This window comes from Filobasidium floriforme, assembly GCF_021052385.1.
Source record: "Filobasidium floriforme strain CBS 6241 chromosome Unknown HD553scaffold_2, whole genome shotgun sequence".
Lineage (NCBI taxonomy): Eukaryota > Fungi > Basidiomycota > Tremellomycetes > Filobasidiales > Filobasidiaceae > Filobasidium > Filobasidium floriforme.
Genome location: NW_025763623.1, coordinates 601,520 through 614,760, shown reverse-complemented (window position 1 = coordinate 614,760; position 13,241 = coordinate 601,520). Strand labels below are relative to the sequence as shown.

The following is a 13,241-nucleotide window of genomic DNA, read 5'->3' as shown; positions in this document are numbered from 1 at the left end:
TTGTCAAGGGTGAAGAGCCAAATCAAAGCGCATCAGTATCTGTCTAGCGCATCAGTCCCCGCCACGCGTTTCATGATGATCATCCAGATATCATCAAGCCATCATCAGTCGGTCCATCATTTCTAGGCTCACTCAGCCTTTGCTAGAGCTCGACGATTTTCCAGTGAACCTCGGACTTCTTGAATATAATAGCGTGGCCTCGTGGTCTAGTGCAAGTCATATAGCAGGGTCAACTAATTCACGGCCGTCAATCCTTACGGTGGGCGGGAAGCCGAGCCCTCGATGATTGTGTTTCAAGATGCGACGCGAATCAGACATCGGAGCAACGCGATACGCGATCACGATCAGACATCGCGGCAGAAGAGGGAGGGACGAGCTTTGTTTTCGATAGTTGAGTGATCAATCTACTTGTTTCTTTCTTGATCCATCAATATCCCTCTCGATCGGTAGAGGGAGCGTGATGATGATGTAAACAAACAACAAACACACCATCGACGCGCTTCCTTTGGGATTCGTCCCCCCCGTCCCCGTCCCTTCCCTCATAACAACTGACCGACAACAACACTCGACGACCACCATCCCCCTCGCATATATCGCATATCTTTCATATCCTACCTCCCGATCGAACGACATCAACCACACTTCTCTCGGCTCGACAACACGCTCTTTTGACGACTTTCGCAACGCCCGGCAACGACAACCGACACACATTCACTCGAATCTCACCCTCATCTAGCATCTAGCGACTACCTGTTCAATTCAATTTATCGCCAAACGTCCTTACGCAAACCGCCAATACCGACACCCTTCCCAACTCGAACTAGTTTACTCAATCCCCGTTCCATCCTCAACACCCCTGTTCATGTCCCCTCGAGCTTGATCAAGTCAATTAACTCAACGAAATGGCGAACCCGGACCGCCGACACCGTCCCGCCGACCAAAGGTACCCTTCAAACGGGACTCCCATACAACCTCAACTCGCTGCTACTCCTCGATACCCTTCCAACCTCTCGAACCGCCCCAACCAACCTGGACGGTACCCTTCTCAAGTTCAAGTACACCCTTACGCCCGGCTTCCTAGTCACCGGGATGTCTCGCAACCCAAGAACACTGGCCATTCGGTGACGACGCGAGCGGCTCTGCAACCGACCTCGGCCGCTCAGACTATCGTCAATGCGGTGCAGCAGCCCTTCCACCAAGGTCATTCCCGAGAGATCTCTCATGTTCACAACCCGGGACTCGAAGCCGCTCCCGTTCGTATGACGGACAACGCTGATCAGCAGGAACGAGAGGGACTTCACAACCTCCCTCATCAGACCTTGCACAAGCCCAAGTCCAAGCTCCGACTTCGCCTAAAACTCACCCCGCCTCATCCTCCTGGTACGAAACTGTTGATCCCCTCGGCTCCCTTGCCCAAGCATATCACGAAGGATGACCCTAACTTGTTGAAAGTCTTGACCAAGATTACCTCGAACGACCGAAAGGGGGACGACAAGGAGAATAACTCTGAAGGTCAACAGCGAAGAGATGCCATTCCTCGGAATGACAAGCGGGATTCGGGCATGTCGTTTGGGAATCCGACCAAGTCGAGCGGGTTCGACGATCTCGATGCCCGCGCGATGGGACAGGAGTACCCCCCGATACACGCGCAGGCTAGGGCTCACCAGGCTTATCAACGCGCTCAACTTGGACACGGTCGAGCTGCAGTCGCACCCGGTGAGACTGGTGGTAGGAAGCCCGACTCTCGATATCCCTCCAACTCGACCAACGACGAGAGGATTAAGGCGTTGGAAGAGGCTCATCTTCGTCGAGCTGCGCCTGAACCTCCGAGGGAACCCGTCTTTACGCTCAAGCGCGGACAAGGTGAAACGCGCAACGGAACCGTAGTCGACATCCCGGAAGGAAGGTTCTATCAGCTCGACCCTACACCCGTCGTCAGTCCAATCCGGGTTGAAGGGACGGGTTTTCAAACCATCACCGCTGCGACGCCTCGACCTACTACGTCGGCGGTCGGAACGGACTCGCAAGAAGTTTTCGACCTTGCCCGACGATCCGACGAGCGGATTGCATCCGAATCGGAGACCACGCTCGATCTGAGCTTGACCGTCTCCAGGGCTTGCGAATCCGAGGAAGAGCTACGAGAGGTTGGGCACGAGACTATCGCTTATGCAGATGTTTCGCGCTTCGAGATCTCTTATGCCGAGTCGCACGGCGGCCATGGACAAGGTCAAGGCCTCGAGACCTCGTTCCGAGATTCCATCGAGGTCATCCAGCCGATCCAACCGGTCCGACACCAATTCCAGGAAAAGGAGCGCGTCCATACTCCTACCAAGAGACACGACGTCGAGACCCGGAACATCGACGACGTCAACGATAGCTCGTTTGACAACTCGGGAGATGTTAGCACTTCTCGGGATGGAAACGAGACCGGTTGGACGACTACGAGCGGGGACGACAGTGGGGTCGTAGCCGATCGAGAAAACGACGGGGCTAGGAGATCGAGCAGGGGGAAGAACGATACGGGAGAACAGATGAACGACGTCTTGTCGGTGGGTTTGGACATAAACAGCCCGTCTCTGAATGCGATCGTGCGCTGATAGTGCATCCGCGCAGTTGTCCGACCGTATGCTCGCCGATAGGTTCGAATTCATTCAGGAGATCGGATTTGGTAAGCAGCCCAGGTTGCGACGTAACCCTGAACTTTTGCTTACCGTACGTTTTTTGGGACTGCAGGAAACTGGGGGTCGGTCTGGTCGGTCAGACCTCGCAAGTTGGAATACCATCCGTTCCACCGACGACAGGACGACAAGTTCCCGCCTGTCGGGGCTGCCATCCGCTCTCAGCATCACATGGAAAAGGTAGCGGTCAAGTTGGTCCACCGAAAGAAGGAACCCACCACCGCGGCTCGAGTTCGCGCGCTCTGGAGCGAGATGAAGGTGATCAGAACGTTGAGGATGGACCCGCACCCCAGTATCATCGGGTTCGACTCGTTCATCATCACTCCGAGCTATGCAATGTCAGTACCCTGACCGGTAATCGCTCATTAACTAGACTCTATACTAATTTGATCTCTCGGAGCAGCGTCACCATGCCATTCCTTTCCCATCTCATGCCAGTGGGCATTCCTGAAGAAACCGCCCGGTCGTATTTCCTCCAGCTTACAAGCGCGATCGCCTACCTGCACGATCGCGGAATCAGTAAGCGCTTCCGTCAACCAGCTGTCGAGTCGGATTAGTGCGCTGATCATAAGACATACAGCCCACAACGATATCAAGCCGGCCAATATCCTCCTGTCTCACAGCGATATCCCCGTCCTCGTGGACTTCGGCTTCGCCCAGAGATGGGACCTTACCAATACCGACGGCCGGGGGCCAACTGAAGTCAGCGGCCTCGCCGTCAGCTCTCACAAGTCGGGATCCCGTCAAGTACCGTTCTGGAGCGAGATCAGCTGGGGAACTCCTGAATACCTCGATCCACCTGTGAGCGCGCCCCGGTCGATATGCTACGGTATCCTATCGAGACTGATCCTCGCCGTCTTCTTATCCTAGCGTGCGATCGGTCAATGGCATGATGAACGACTTTCGGATGTGTGGGCACTTGGCGTAAGTATCTGCATGGTTCATATCCATGCTGATCTCGACTGACCGACCGGGTCACTGCTAGATCACATTCTTCGAAATCTTGGCCTCAAGGACTCCCTTCGAAGCTCATGCCAGCGAAGATTTCTCCACGCAAGAGCAGCTCAACGTCTATTACGAACGGACTCTCCGCGGAGAATGGCTAGGGGATTGGCAGATGTCAAACTGTAAGCCAAAAAGCTCTAGCTGATGAAGGGTTGCGTATTTGCTAAAGCGATATAACGTCTCAGCTATGGAGCGTCTTTTGAAAGCGATGATCTGTCCAGACCACCACAAACGGTTGACAGCCTCGCAGGCGCATCGTCATGTCGCTCTTCAACCTCAGTACGGCTCTGAACACATGAGCACCCCTCCATTCGTCCGAACTGCCACAGGTCAGCACGATCACAGGGCTAAACGACGTAGGGAGCCTCAACCAAAGGCCAAACCTGCAAAAAGGGACAAGTCCGAGAACGTCGCGCTTACAAACGCCAACAGATTTGGAAGTGAACTTGGAAACGCCGCTCACTCGCCTGCGCGGAACGCACCCATCCGCGCCAGCGACCTGCTCACCCCGCAGAAACAGAAGGCTTCGGAAAAGATCTTGGTTGTCACTCCAAACAGAGATCCCAGAGAATCCAAAGCTTTGCATGCAGAGCCAGTCGTCAGCAGCTCAGGTGAGCGCTCGCCACCTTTTGCGATGGATCCTGAGGAACCGCAGGAGCAACCCTCTGGCCGTTCGAGAAACAACGCAATGTCTACCATCGAGGCGCTCGGGAGGGCAGAGGTACCCACAGAGTCTTCTACACAGGAACGTTCTACAGCGGAGCAAAAACTCAAGAAGGTTCGATCTTATGGTAAGTCTTTCAAGTAGACTCGACCGTTGAGGACTCGCGCTTGACACGTCTTACTTGCGCAAAAAGACGTTCTGCGAAAACAAGCCAGTGTTGCAGACGAAGAAGATAGCGCTGTTCAACCGCAAACGATAAGAAGGCCTGCTTCCGCAATGGCATTACGATCCAAAGACAGACACATCTTGGAGAATGTCGGCTTCGAAACCAAGCAGCACAATCAGGAATCCACTTTAGCTCCGGGCAAGAGGGATCGTTGTGTTTCTCAGCACCGCCGTCATACCCGGATCGTCAGTGAGGGTTGTCTTAGATCGCTCATTGATACCCCAAAGGTGGATTTACCGTCTGAGCTCGACGCGCAAGGTAAGCACAGTCAAATCTGTAAAGCTTAAGGCTGTCCGGATCTGATTCTTTATCTTGCTATCTTTAGCCACCGGCCAGATTCACAAGCAAGAGGCAGAAACACTTTCTTCGGGCGCAAAGTATCAGATGCCCGACACGTGGCAACCTGCTGCGATTAAGGTTCAACAGGTCGTATCTGACGCCACGGTCAAAGTTCAAGGTACGTAGGGTGAGCCTGTGCGCTTGTTAGGTATGCCGTATTAATGAGAAAGCGAGAATAGGCTCTCGAGAGATCCTTGATTCCACCGCTCTTGATGAGCGTTTGACCGAGATATCGTCGTGTAAGTTTGGCTAACGTCCAAATCGTCTCGCGCCATCTCCAGCTGACGCAAATGCATGTCGCGCATGATAGGGGTGAAATCCGTCGAGCGTGAGTACTTGATCGACGTTATAGATTACGAAGCAAACTTACGCTATACTGTCAATAGAGATCGTCCTGGAAGCCCGAGTAGCTTTGGAAGAGGCCCAACACCCACGAAGCAAGACCCCCGTAGAATTCGAAAGGAGCATTTCTCGGTTGAGCAACTTGACCAATCGCCGAAGCGTGGACAACTTCGTCAAGTTAGCCAGGGACAACCAGCCAGCAGAGTATACGGGAAGGCCCAAAACACCCAGCCATCGACCCAGTATGAGCATGGAAACCGGACCTTCTTACAACCTTCGAAGACAGCGGTCCGATCTAACCAACTTCCGAAGCATGCAATTCCAACCGATAGTCGAGCAAGAGCTTCCGGAAAGCAGTAAGTACCGTTGGTGCAGCTGAAGTTGGGGATCTTATCCTGAAGCGCCCTGCTCCTTTAGTACCGTCGGCAGGCTTGTGGTCGAGCAGCAAAGCCGCCATCGGTCTCGATCGGAAGTTGAAATCTCATCGCTCGACGGGCGACCTGAACAAGATGATGTCGAACCACCACGACCCATATGAAGAGGTATTGCAAGCGCAAGGCGGCGTGATGCGCAATGTAAGCCATTCCTGCCTGACTAAACGGAAACGGTCTGCTGACGCAGTCTCGATGGTCTTTCCAGCAGGGAGAAGGCTGGGGTAGTTCGCGTGTGAAGAACAAGTCTGGCCTGTCCCTGTTTGCTCACAAGGACGATGGCAAGAACAAACAGGCAGATGCCCAGCATCATTCTCGTTTCAAGAACTTTTTCCGAGGTGTTTTCAAGCGGTAGTCTGACGCGGTATGCTCAGTCCAATCATACATGTTGTTGCTCATATCAAGGTATATAGGTCGTGATTTGTACTTACAAGGGGTTCGTTTAATCCTATGCGTAGTCCGTCTTTTCCGTACTTGCCGATTATACAGTATTTTGCTCAAGAGGACGTGAAGTATACGTCGCGATAATGTCATCTGCTCGTCCCTTTACGACACCGACGATCTCTCGCCAATCAGTCATTGCGCCTGCGCCTAGATCGAGCTATGCAATCAGTACAGTTGTATGTATTACTGTAATGTTGCAGCAATGGGCTCACCCGAATCTCCACATGCTAGTTTTTTGCCCATCTGTGGTCCCATCACCTTGTATCCGATGACATCCCGTATCGTAGCGATGTGCATGGCTGTCAGGGGGTGCTCAAACATGCATGTATTCATAGCGGGGAACACGTATGTCGGCGTCTTTGGCGTCAGCGCCCTCAGCAAGGAGGTCTAGAGGCAGTATTTCCGTCAGCGAGGGTACGTCGAGGCGTCCCTTCGAAGGTCACTCACAGCGAGATTATCGCAAAGACCTCCTGCGATCTTGGCCAAAGTGTTCGCATCGCAAGGCGCCACCAGGACAATATCTGCCCAGCGTCTCAACTATGGGGGATCATGAATGTCAGATAAGGTCGCTATCCCGCATTAAATCATTGCTCACCTCGATATGCAGGATTGGGTCCCCCATTTGTTTCCAAGACTAATTTCCGCGCCTAGTTAGCATACATACGCTGGGTCGACACCAAGCTTGCACTTACGCTCCACTCGTGTTCGTCGGTCCAAGTTTGGCAGCGGCCCTCACTCATACGCTCCACGTCTTCCGCTTTAAAGAAGGTCGTGGCAGTTTTCGTTGCGACGACTTGCACTTCGACACGATCGTCCTGTGTGCGGTAATCAGATATAAGCCCGCGCACTCTCTTTCGAGTCTGACACTGAACGACACATACCTCACTAAGAGCCTCAACCATAAGAGGGATCTTGACGCTTGCTACGCTACCAGTAGCGATGATCAAGACGTGTATCTTGCCGGCGACACGACGCTTGCTAGCCAAAAATCCCTCCCGGTTTCCAGCTAGACACAGAAGTTGCAGTTTTGGTCGATAATCAGTGATCACTGATCCCGCTGCTGTGCACGACAACCGGGAAACTGCCAAATACCTTGTTGTGCATCGGTAGGGGAGACATCTTTCGCAGGCACTACAACCACACATAAACAACGCGTCAATAGGTGAACTCAGATCACTGTCAGTATTCGAGACTCACGAGCAAAAGCATCAGGGGCTGAAGCTACAGGTATTACCACTTCGACTACATCTGCCGGTGTTCCAACGTCTACATCTGCTCCAGCACCCTTCTTGGTAGGAGTATTGGCCTGGCTTGAAGTTTTTGTTCCAAGCGACGTCCTTTTTTCACGCTTCTCTGGAGGTGTCGGCAGTATGTAGATACAGTCACCATCCGTCACTTCCAAAGGATCTCGTACTGGAGTCGTCAAGGACCGCGTAGACTTGAGGCGTCTGTTTTTGTTGGAAGCGGGCGAGTCGGTTGCCAACCCCTGCGATTGCGAGCGCCGAATTTTCTTTTGTCTACGAGTTTTTTGGGTTGCAGGACTGGATGGAAGCTCCTGACTGGCATGGGAACGAAGACGACGACTTGAGCCGGAAGGATCGTCTTGCGCTTTTCGCTTCACGCCTCGCTCCGGCTTGACTGCCGATGGCTTTGAAGTGATCTGGGTGGGTTGAACCGAAGCGGACACATCGGCTTCATAGTCAACGGAATTAATCACAGCCGACGCGGTCACATTCGCTTCCTCGTCGCCATAGTCCTATCATACTCTTGTAAGTAACTCACTTAGACCCTCAAAGCTTTATCGGTATCGAAGACTTACTGCTGCCTGCATGAGATCGAATGAGATATCGACTTTGGCTTCGTCGTCTTCGAACTGATCGGTAAGGCCAAGTGATTCAGTGATGAGTGCGGCCTGGTCTTCCGGGAAACAATCTGATCCGAGTTTGTCGTAGCAGATATGCCAGAAATCCTTTGCCAGCCTCTTATGCGATAAATCTTCTGCCGAGAGGAGAGGCTTGAAGGCAGGGCTCCAACCTTTGACCGTCGATATCTCCCAAGTGAGCCAGCCCTTGTCCAGGGCGGTCTGAACTTTGTCAAGCAAGTCTAGACAGAGAGGAACCAGCTCAACATGTGCGTCCAGATCCCTCAGCCCATGATCAATCGCTCGAATCAAGGCGAGCCTGTTTGTGTTGGCCATATCGGTCTCCATTGTTCGGCGGTTCCCTAATTCGGAGATCATGTAACCCATTAAAGGCAAAGCATATAGCTTGTAGGCTTCGATGGCCAAGCAGGAGGCTGACGCAACGAGGCTGGACATCCAGATAGCAAGGTGTTCCGGTGAATCGACTTCTCCTTCGGTATTCTGGAGGATGACGCTGGCCGCCAGCATGTGCGAGGTAATAGTCCTATTTACAACATAGTGTCAGCAAGAGCGGTCGCCGCAAAGCATTCACGCTTGAACTAGCATACCTTGAATCGTCAGCCTCTACGGGAATCTCCTGCATCAACGTTGCAAAAGGATCGTAGACACCCCTTGAGGCGCTGAACCCTTTCGAGGTCGATCTGACGATGGCCACCCCAAGTAGTTCTTTCCAGACAACGAAGAGATCATCCTGGTCCCCAGCCGCAAACTCGGTGCCCCAAGTCTCACTGTTACACGCAATCAAGTTCAGAAAGAGTAGACAGCGATCAGGAGGTTTTACGCACCGGTACGGTCGAACCAGCAGCTCGACAAGCATTCGACAGGTATTGTTCGACGACGAGGAGCTCCCCTTGGACTTCTTCATTACCGAAACCCAGCGCGTGCCTGGCACGTAAATGTTGCAGGTGAGACGGCTTCTCGCATACCGAGCGATTGTGGATATACTTACTGAGCGTTTTCCAAAGTCTTTTGCGCACTGGCAGAATCCCATCATGAAACGTTGCTAGGGTATTCGTGAGATTGCCCAAGACTCGCTTCGCCACGGATCCTCCTTCCAGACTCGCAGCGAGTTGATCTATGATGTCCAGATATACTTCCTGGATCCGATCATCTCCAGAGAGACCCAGAGGTGAGCAGCTGATCAACTTGTGCAGAAGCGCGCCCACTATGCTTGTTCCCCCTTGCTCATCAGCTCCAGCTGGTATAGGACGGGTTTCGGACCACCCGTTATCGGTTACCAGTTCAGCGAAAGAAAGCTTGTACGTCGACATGGCTTCGTGTCCCAACACGTGCACGGCGATGGAGATGAGGTCGCGAACAACTGCTAACCTGATCCTCTCGGAACGGTCAAATCCAAGTGGTAGCGAGCCTGCTGGGATGTAACAAGTAGTTTGCATTTCGTAGACTTCGATCACGATGGCGACAACCTCGATCAAAGCGCGACCATAAGAGGCAGAATCTGAACAATGACCGTTCAGCATGCTTTGACCGTTTAAGAACGTCCGACCGTGCTCACCTGTCTGGCTTTGCGCGATGGCGTGTAGCATGCCGGACCAGATCTCTCCCAGGTGAGCCTGCTCGCAGAAGACATACATAATTCTTCAGCAACAGAACGGTCAGTGGAGCCTCGACCGAATCGACTTACGGGTAATTCAGGAGCAGGATCAAGCAGTTCGGATACCACAGAAACATCGTGTAAACCGTAAAGACCCTTGAGAGCATGGCGAAACATGGGGCCCAGTCTGGATGGAAACTTAGAGGCAATCCATCCGGCGGGCAGTCGAGGTAGCTGTTCCGGTTGGATCCGTTTCTCGGCAAGCATTTGCGCCAGTTCGAGGATCGCTTGTTCGCGTCCCTTCGGAGCGATTTCCACATTGGCAATTTCGCCTTCGAGAAAGCCATAATGCAACAGGCTATCCAAAGTATTCATTGGCGGTTCTTGCTGAGCAACGGGACTTGTCAAAGCACTGAAGATCTTCAGGGCCTCGATTTTGATCCAGTCTACGGCGCGCACTGCCATCATGCTTTGCAGGACTGGTTCGATAGTCTTCCATAACTGATCGAGTCGAGTGTCACGACCCGCTTGGATGGTGTCATCGGCTTCATTTCGATCGGGCGCGTTGCCCAAAATGGCGGAGACCGCCGCGAACACGAGACCAACTACCTCTGATCCACAGGCTTTCAAATAGGTTTGACTCGATTCGGTGTCCAATCGCTTCCACGTGCTCCGCTGAGTTCCTTCGAGGTCGGTGTTGGTAATGATAGTGGCATCGGCCTTGAGACGGACGAGCTCGTTCTCGCGCTTCCAAGCCTCGGCGACTAGCGACATTGCCGCCCCCAGCATCTTGTCTCCAAGGGAATAATCCAGATCGTAACTAGTTATAGGTAAGCCTTGTTGGGTGATCGTACATCGTTTCTTGTAATTGAAGATGGCGTAGATAGTGTGGTCGTAAGCGAACCGAGACAGCCATACTCGCCCGGCAGACGGTTGTACTGCGTCGTGCTTGCTCAGCGGAGCCTGACGATTGGGAGAGATACAGGCACAGTCAGCATGAAGGTACTGTCGTGCTCGACTATTCCGCCTTCACACAACTCACAAGGATGATGTGCTGCATGGACTTGTAACGTTGAGAGTCGTTGATGTAGCCGTCTCCCAGCAAGGTCACAAGACATGCCCAAGAAGCGCACGACCAGTGCGGGTCGTTGATCATGGTCTGCGTGAGCATTTTTTCCACTTCGTCCCAAACGACCATCCGGCGAACGCCCTCTTGGCCGTAAGGCGCTTTCGATCCACGTTTCAGTTGTTGCTATAGCAAAGAAGCTTGTCAGTGCACTGCTTTTGTAACCTGACGTTGTATTATATCGACTTACCACCGTCGTCGCCTCAGATTCTGCGGCTACGTCTCTTGCCACCTTCCATCGCTTTTCCGCTTCAAGCCGTCTCGAAGTCCACTGTTCATCGGACTCGTCTTCGCTCTGCCCTGCCTCGACTATGTCCCTGAGCGATGCTCGCGATTCGCGCAACCAGATCAATTTGCCTTTAGCGAATCCACCGGCTGCTGCGGAAGCTCGTGCCCTGACCTGAGGATTACCATGGACGATGCCCTTGATGATCTCTGGGACGAGGTCTTTGTGATACGGTAGAAAGATCGAAGGGTAGTAGCGGCAAACATTCCAAATTGCCGAATATCCCTCCATCTTGGCTTTGACATTCCCACCAGCTGGCCCGTCTTTCGCTTGGCTGCCGCGCCAGAATTGCATGCCGAATTCACCAGTGGCGTTAAGCAACGCTTGAAGGATCTTGCCGGATATCGGGATCAAGCATGCGCTCGGTACTCGCAGGAGCGAGAGCACGTAGATGGCGAACGCGTATGTCCGCTTGGAATTGGGCGTGTTCAACTTCGGTGTTGCCGGGATGACAAGAGTGGTAGAGAGGAGGCTGGTCAAGTCGGCTTCCGAAAAATGTTCGTGAAGTTCTTGATGGTATCCGATGAACGACAGAACCTTCAAAGCCGCTTGTCCAACTCCAGCAGCGGCGCGTCTCTCCCGTACTTCGGCTTCCGAATAGCCTTGACGTCGCGGTTTAGGCGTGTCTTCGTCGTCCGAGCCCGCAGCTTCCTGCGGAGACGGAGAAGGCGTCGCGGGAGGATCGGTCATGTGTGGAATGGGCGACGAAGATCCCAGGAATCTCGTCTCATTCGAAGCAGGCTGTACCAAGCGCTTGATATCTCTTGTCAGAGCACGAAACACTTCGGAGGTGTGCGAACGGACATTTCTCAGAATGTCTTCCCGTTCCTGCTGCTGTTCTGCACTTCGTCCCAAGGTTTCGGTATCTTCGTTGATCGCAAAGCATTTCTTCAGACGAGCGAAGAGGAGCAAATAGGCGTCTTCGACTGCGAGCAGATCGTCAAGCTCATTGAGGATGATCTCCAACAGGGAATCGATCGAGGAAGGAGAGGAAACGAGTTGTACCATTTCGACATCTAGCGGATTGGCATCCTCATTGCCCTCTTGACCTTCTTCTCGGTCTCCTGATGGAGCCTCGTCATCTCGACTTTGCCCCGGTTTGTTCGCGTCGTCCTCCGAAGTATTGGTATGATCGGAACTAGGCACTTCGGCGTCGCGGAAGCCTTGACTACCAGCGGCGCTGACTCCGGCAAGGGTATTAGAGGTAGCATTCCCAATAGGGTTGCTTCGATCTTTGTTGATCGCAAAACTGTCCCTGACCTGTAGTACCGGTCGAGCCTTTCTGCCCGACTGGCGCAGTTCCTCGGCGTTTCCCCTCGTCCCCTCTTCGACGCTTGCGGCAACTCGGATAGGAATCTGTCGATTTCGTTTCAGAATGGACTTTGGCGTAGAAGCTGAGGTGAGTAGAGTATCTCCTGGTCGAGGCGTGCGGGTCGGAGACTCGGGGTCGGGGTTGGCGTCTGCTCGATCTGGCTCGGGCCCTTTTGGTGTATAGATGTATGAGCTCTGTCGTCCAATCGTGCGCAGAGACGTAGATACCCTCGCATCGGAGCGAAAAGGATGGTGTCTTGGATGAGGACTGAAGGTGACGGTAGGTCGTACGCTCTTGCCTGGACACAGGATAGGAATCAGTCGTTGGCAACCGGATATCTTAGTTCCCCAACCAAATCTTACCAGCAAAGACGTGATCTCCGACATCGCTTGCCCGTTCCTTGCCCTTCATCGTCTGTGGTGGCAGGATTCCTCCCCTGACAACACCATTGGACTGAGCACTGTTCTCTGTAAAGACGTCGTTCTCTATGCTGATAGGAGGTTGTATTGATACGGTCATGACGATAGTTTCGTGATTTCGTGATTTCGTTTTTAGGCTAAAGACGTGGTGTAGGGTACGAGGTTATCGGTTCAAGAATGCTATCTCAAGATCACTGGCCAGTAGCTAGCAGACCTGTTTGATTGTAGGCTAGATGCTCAGGATCTGTGAAGGTATATCTAGAGTATCACAGCTTGCAGATTGTCATGCGGATAGAGGTGAGGACAAATGAGAATGACCAAACAAAGCCTTCGAGAGCTCCGAGAACAAGATGGCGATGGCGACGAGTGAGAGACGCGTCGCGACGCGATGTAATTTAAATCACGTGATATCCCCTAGTGCCCTTCGGCGGCCATCGACGAGGCTGTCAGTGGCCAGTGGATCTTGGAACATGAGACTGGAGACTAGCAATTC

At 53.0% G+C, this 13,241-nt stretch overlaps 4 protein-coding genes across 4 annotated transcripts; 1 reads left to right on the top strand and 3 right to left on the bottom strand.

Moving 5' to 3' along the window:
• Positions 1-461: 461 nt before the first annotated feature.
• Positions 462-1,378, bottom strand: HD553DRAFT_304270 (uncharacterized protein). Its single transcript, XM_046178983.1, has one exon. The coding sequence runs from the start codon at positions 1,311-1,313 to the stop codon at positions 951-953; it is 363 nt and encodes a 120-aa protein (XP_046039613.1). The 5' UTR covers positions 1,314-1,378; the 3' UTR covers positions 462-950.
• A 1,235-nt stretch (positions 1,379-2,613) lies between these two features.
• On the top strand, positions 2,614-4,946 carry HD553DRAFT_360351 (kinase-like domain-containing protein). The gene is made up of 8 exons (XM_046183954.1): positions 2,614-2,668; positions 2,734-3,016; positions 3,082-3,197; positions 3,259-3,380; positions 3,444-3,479; positions 3,549-3,602; positions 3,664-3,805; positions 3,869-4,946. The coding sequence occupies exons 1-8, from the start codon at positions 2,626-2,628 to the stop codon at positions 4,489-4,491; spliced, it is 1,419 nt and encodes a 472-aa protein (XP_046039612.1). The 5' UTR covers positions 2,614-2,625; the 3' UTR covers positions 4,492-4,946.
• A 1,220-nt stretch (positions 4,947-6,166) lies between these two features.
• On the bottom strand, positions 6,167-7,274 carry HD553DRAFT_267734 (flavoprotein; the record flags this gene model as incomplete). The annotated part of the gene is made up of 6 exons (XM_046177540.1): positions 6,167-6,276; positions 6,342-6,516; positions 6,577-6,666; positions 6,725-6,763; positions 6,822-6,944; positions 7,011-7,274. The coding sequence occupies 6 exons, from the start codon at positions 7,272-7,274 to the stop codon at positions 6,167-6,169; spliced, it is 801 nt and encodes a 266-aa protein (XP_046039611.1).
• Positions 7,275-10,052: 2,778 nt separating this feature from the next.
• On the bottom strand, positions 10,053-13,037 carry HD553DRAFT_96515 (uncharacterized protein). Its single transcript, XM_046184631.1, has 4 exons — positions 12,692-13,037; positions 10,922-12,627; positions 10,657-10,857; positions 10,053-10,272 (listed from the first exon to the last, which is right to left on the bottom strand). Exons 1-4 carry the CDS (start codon positions 12,846-12,848, stop codon positions 10,153-10,155), a joined length of 2,184 nt encoding a protein of 727 aa, XP_046039610.1. The 5' UTR covers positions 12,849-13,037; the 3' UTR covers positions 10,053-10,152.
• Positions 13,038-13,241: the final 204 nt, after the last annotated feature.

Excerpts from the sequence above, each read along its gene's own strand:
- HD553DRAFT_304270 (XM_046178983.1), bottom strand. The coding sequence starts at position 1,313 with ATGAGGGAGGTTGTGAAGTCCCTCTCGTTCCTGCTGATCAGCGTTGTC.
- HD553DRAFT_360351 (XM_046183954.1), top strand. The coding sequence starts at position 2,626 with ATGCTCGCCGATAGGTTCGAATTCATTCAGGAGATCGGATTTG. Across the intron at positions 3,198-3,258 it reads CCTGCACGATCGCGGAATCA|CCCACAACGATATCAAGCCG; the intron begins GTAAGCGCTTCC and ends TAAGACATACAG. Across the intron at positions 3,806-3,868 it reads GGATTGGCAGATGTCAAACT|CTATGGAGCGTCTTTTGAAA; the intron begins GTAAGCCAAAAA and ends ATAACGTCTCAG.
- HD553DRAFT_96515 (XM_046184631.1), bottom strand. The coding sequence starts at position 12,848 with ATGACCGTATCAATACAACCTCCTATCAGCATAGAGAACGACGTCTTT. Across the intron at positions 12,628-12,691 it reads CGGAGATCACGTCTTTGCTG|GCAAGAGCGTACGACCTACC; the intron begins GTAAGATTTGGT and ends TCCTGTGTCCAG. Across the intron at positions 10,858-10,921 it reads AATCTGAGGCGACGACGGTG|CAACAACTGAAACGTGGATC; the intron begins GTAAGTCGATAT and ends TCTTTGCTATAG.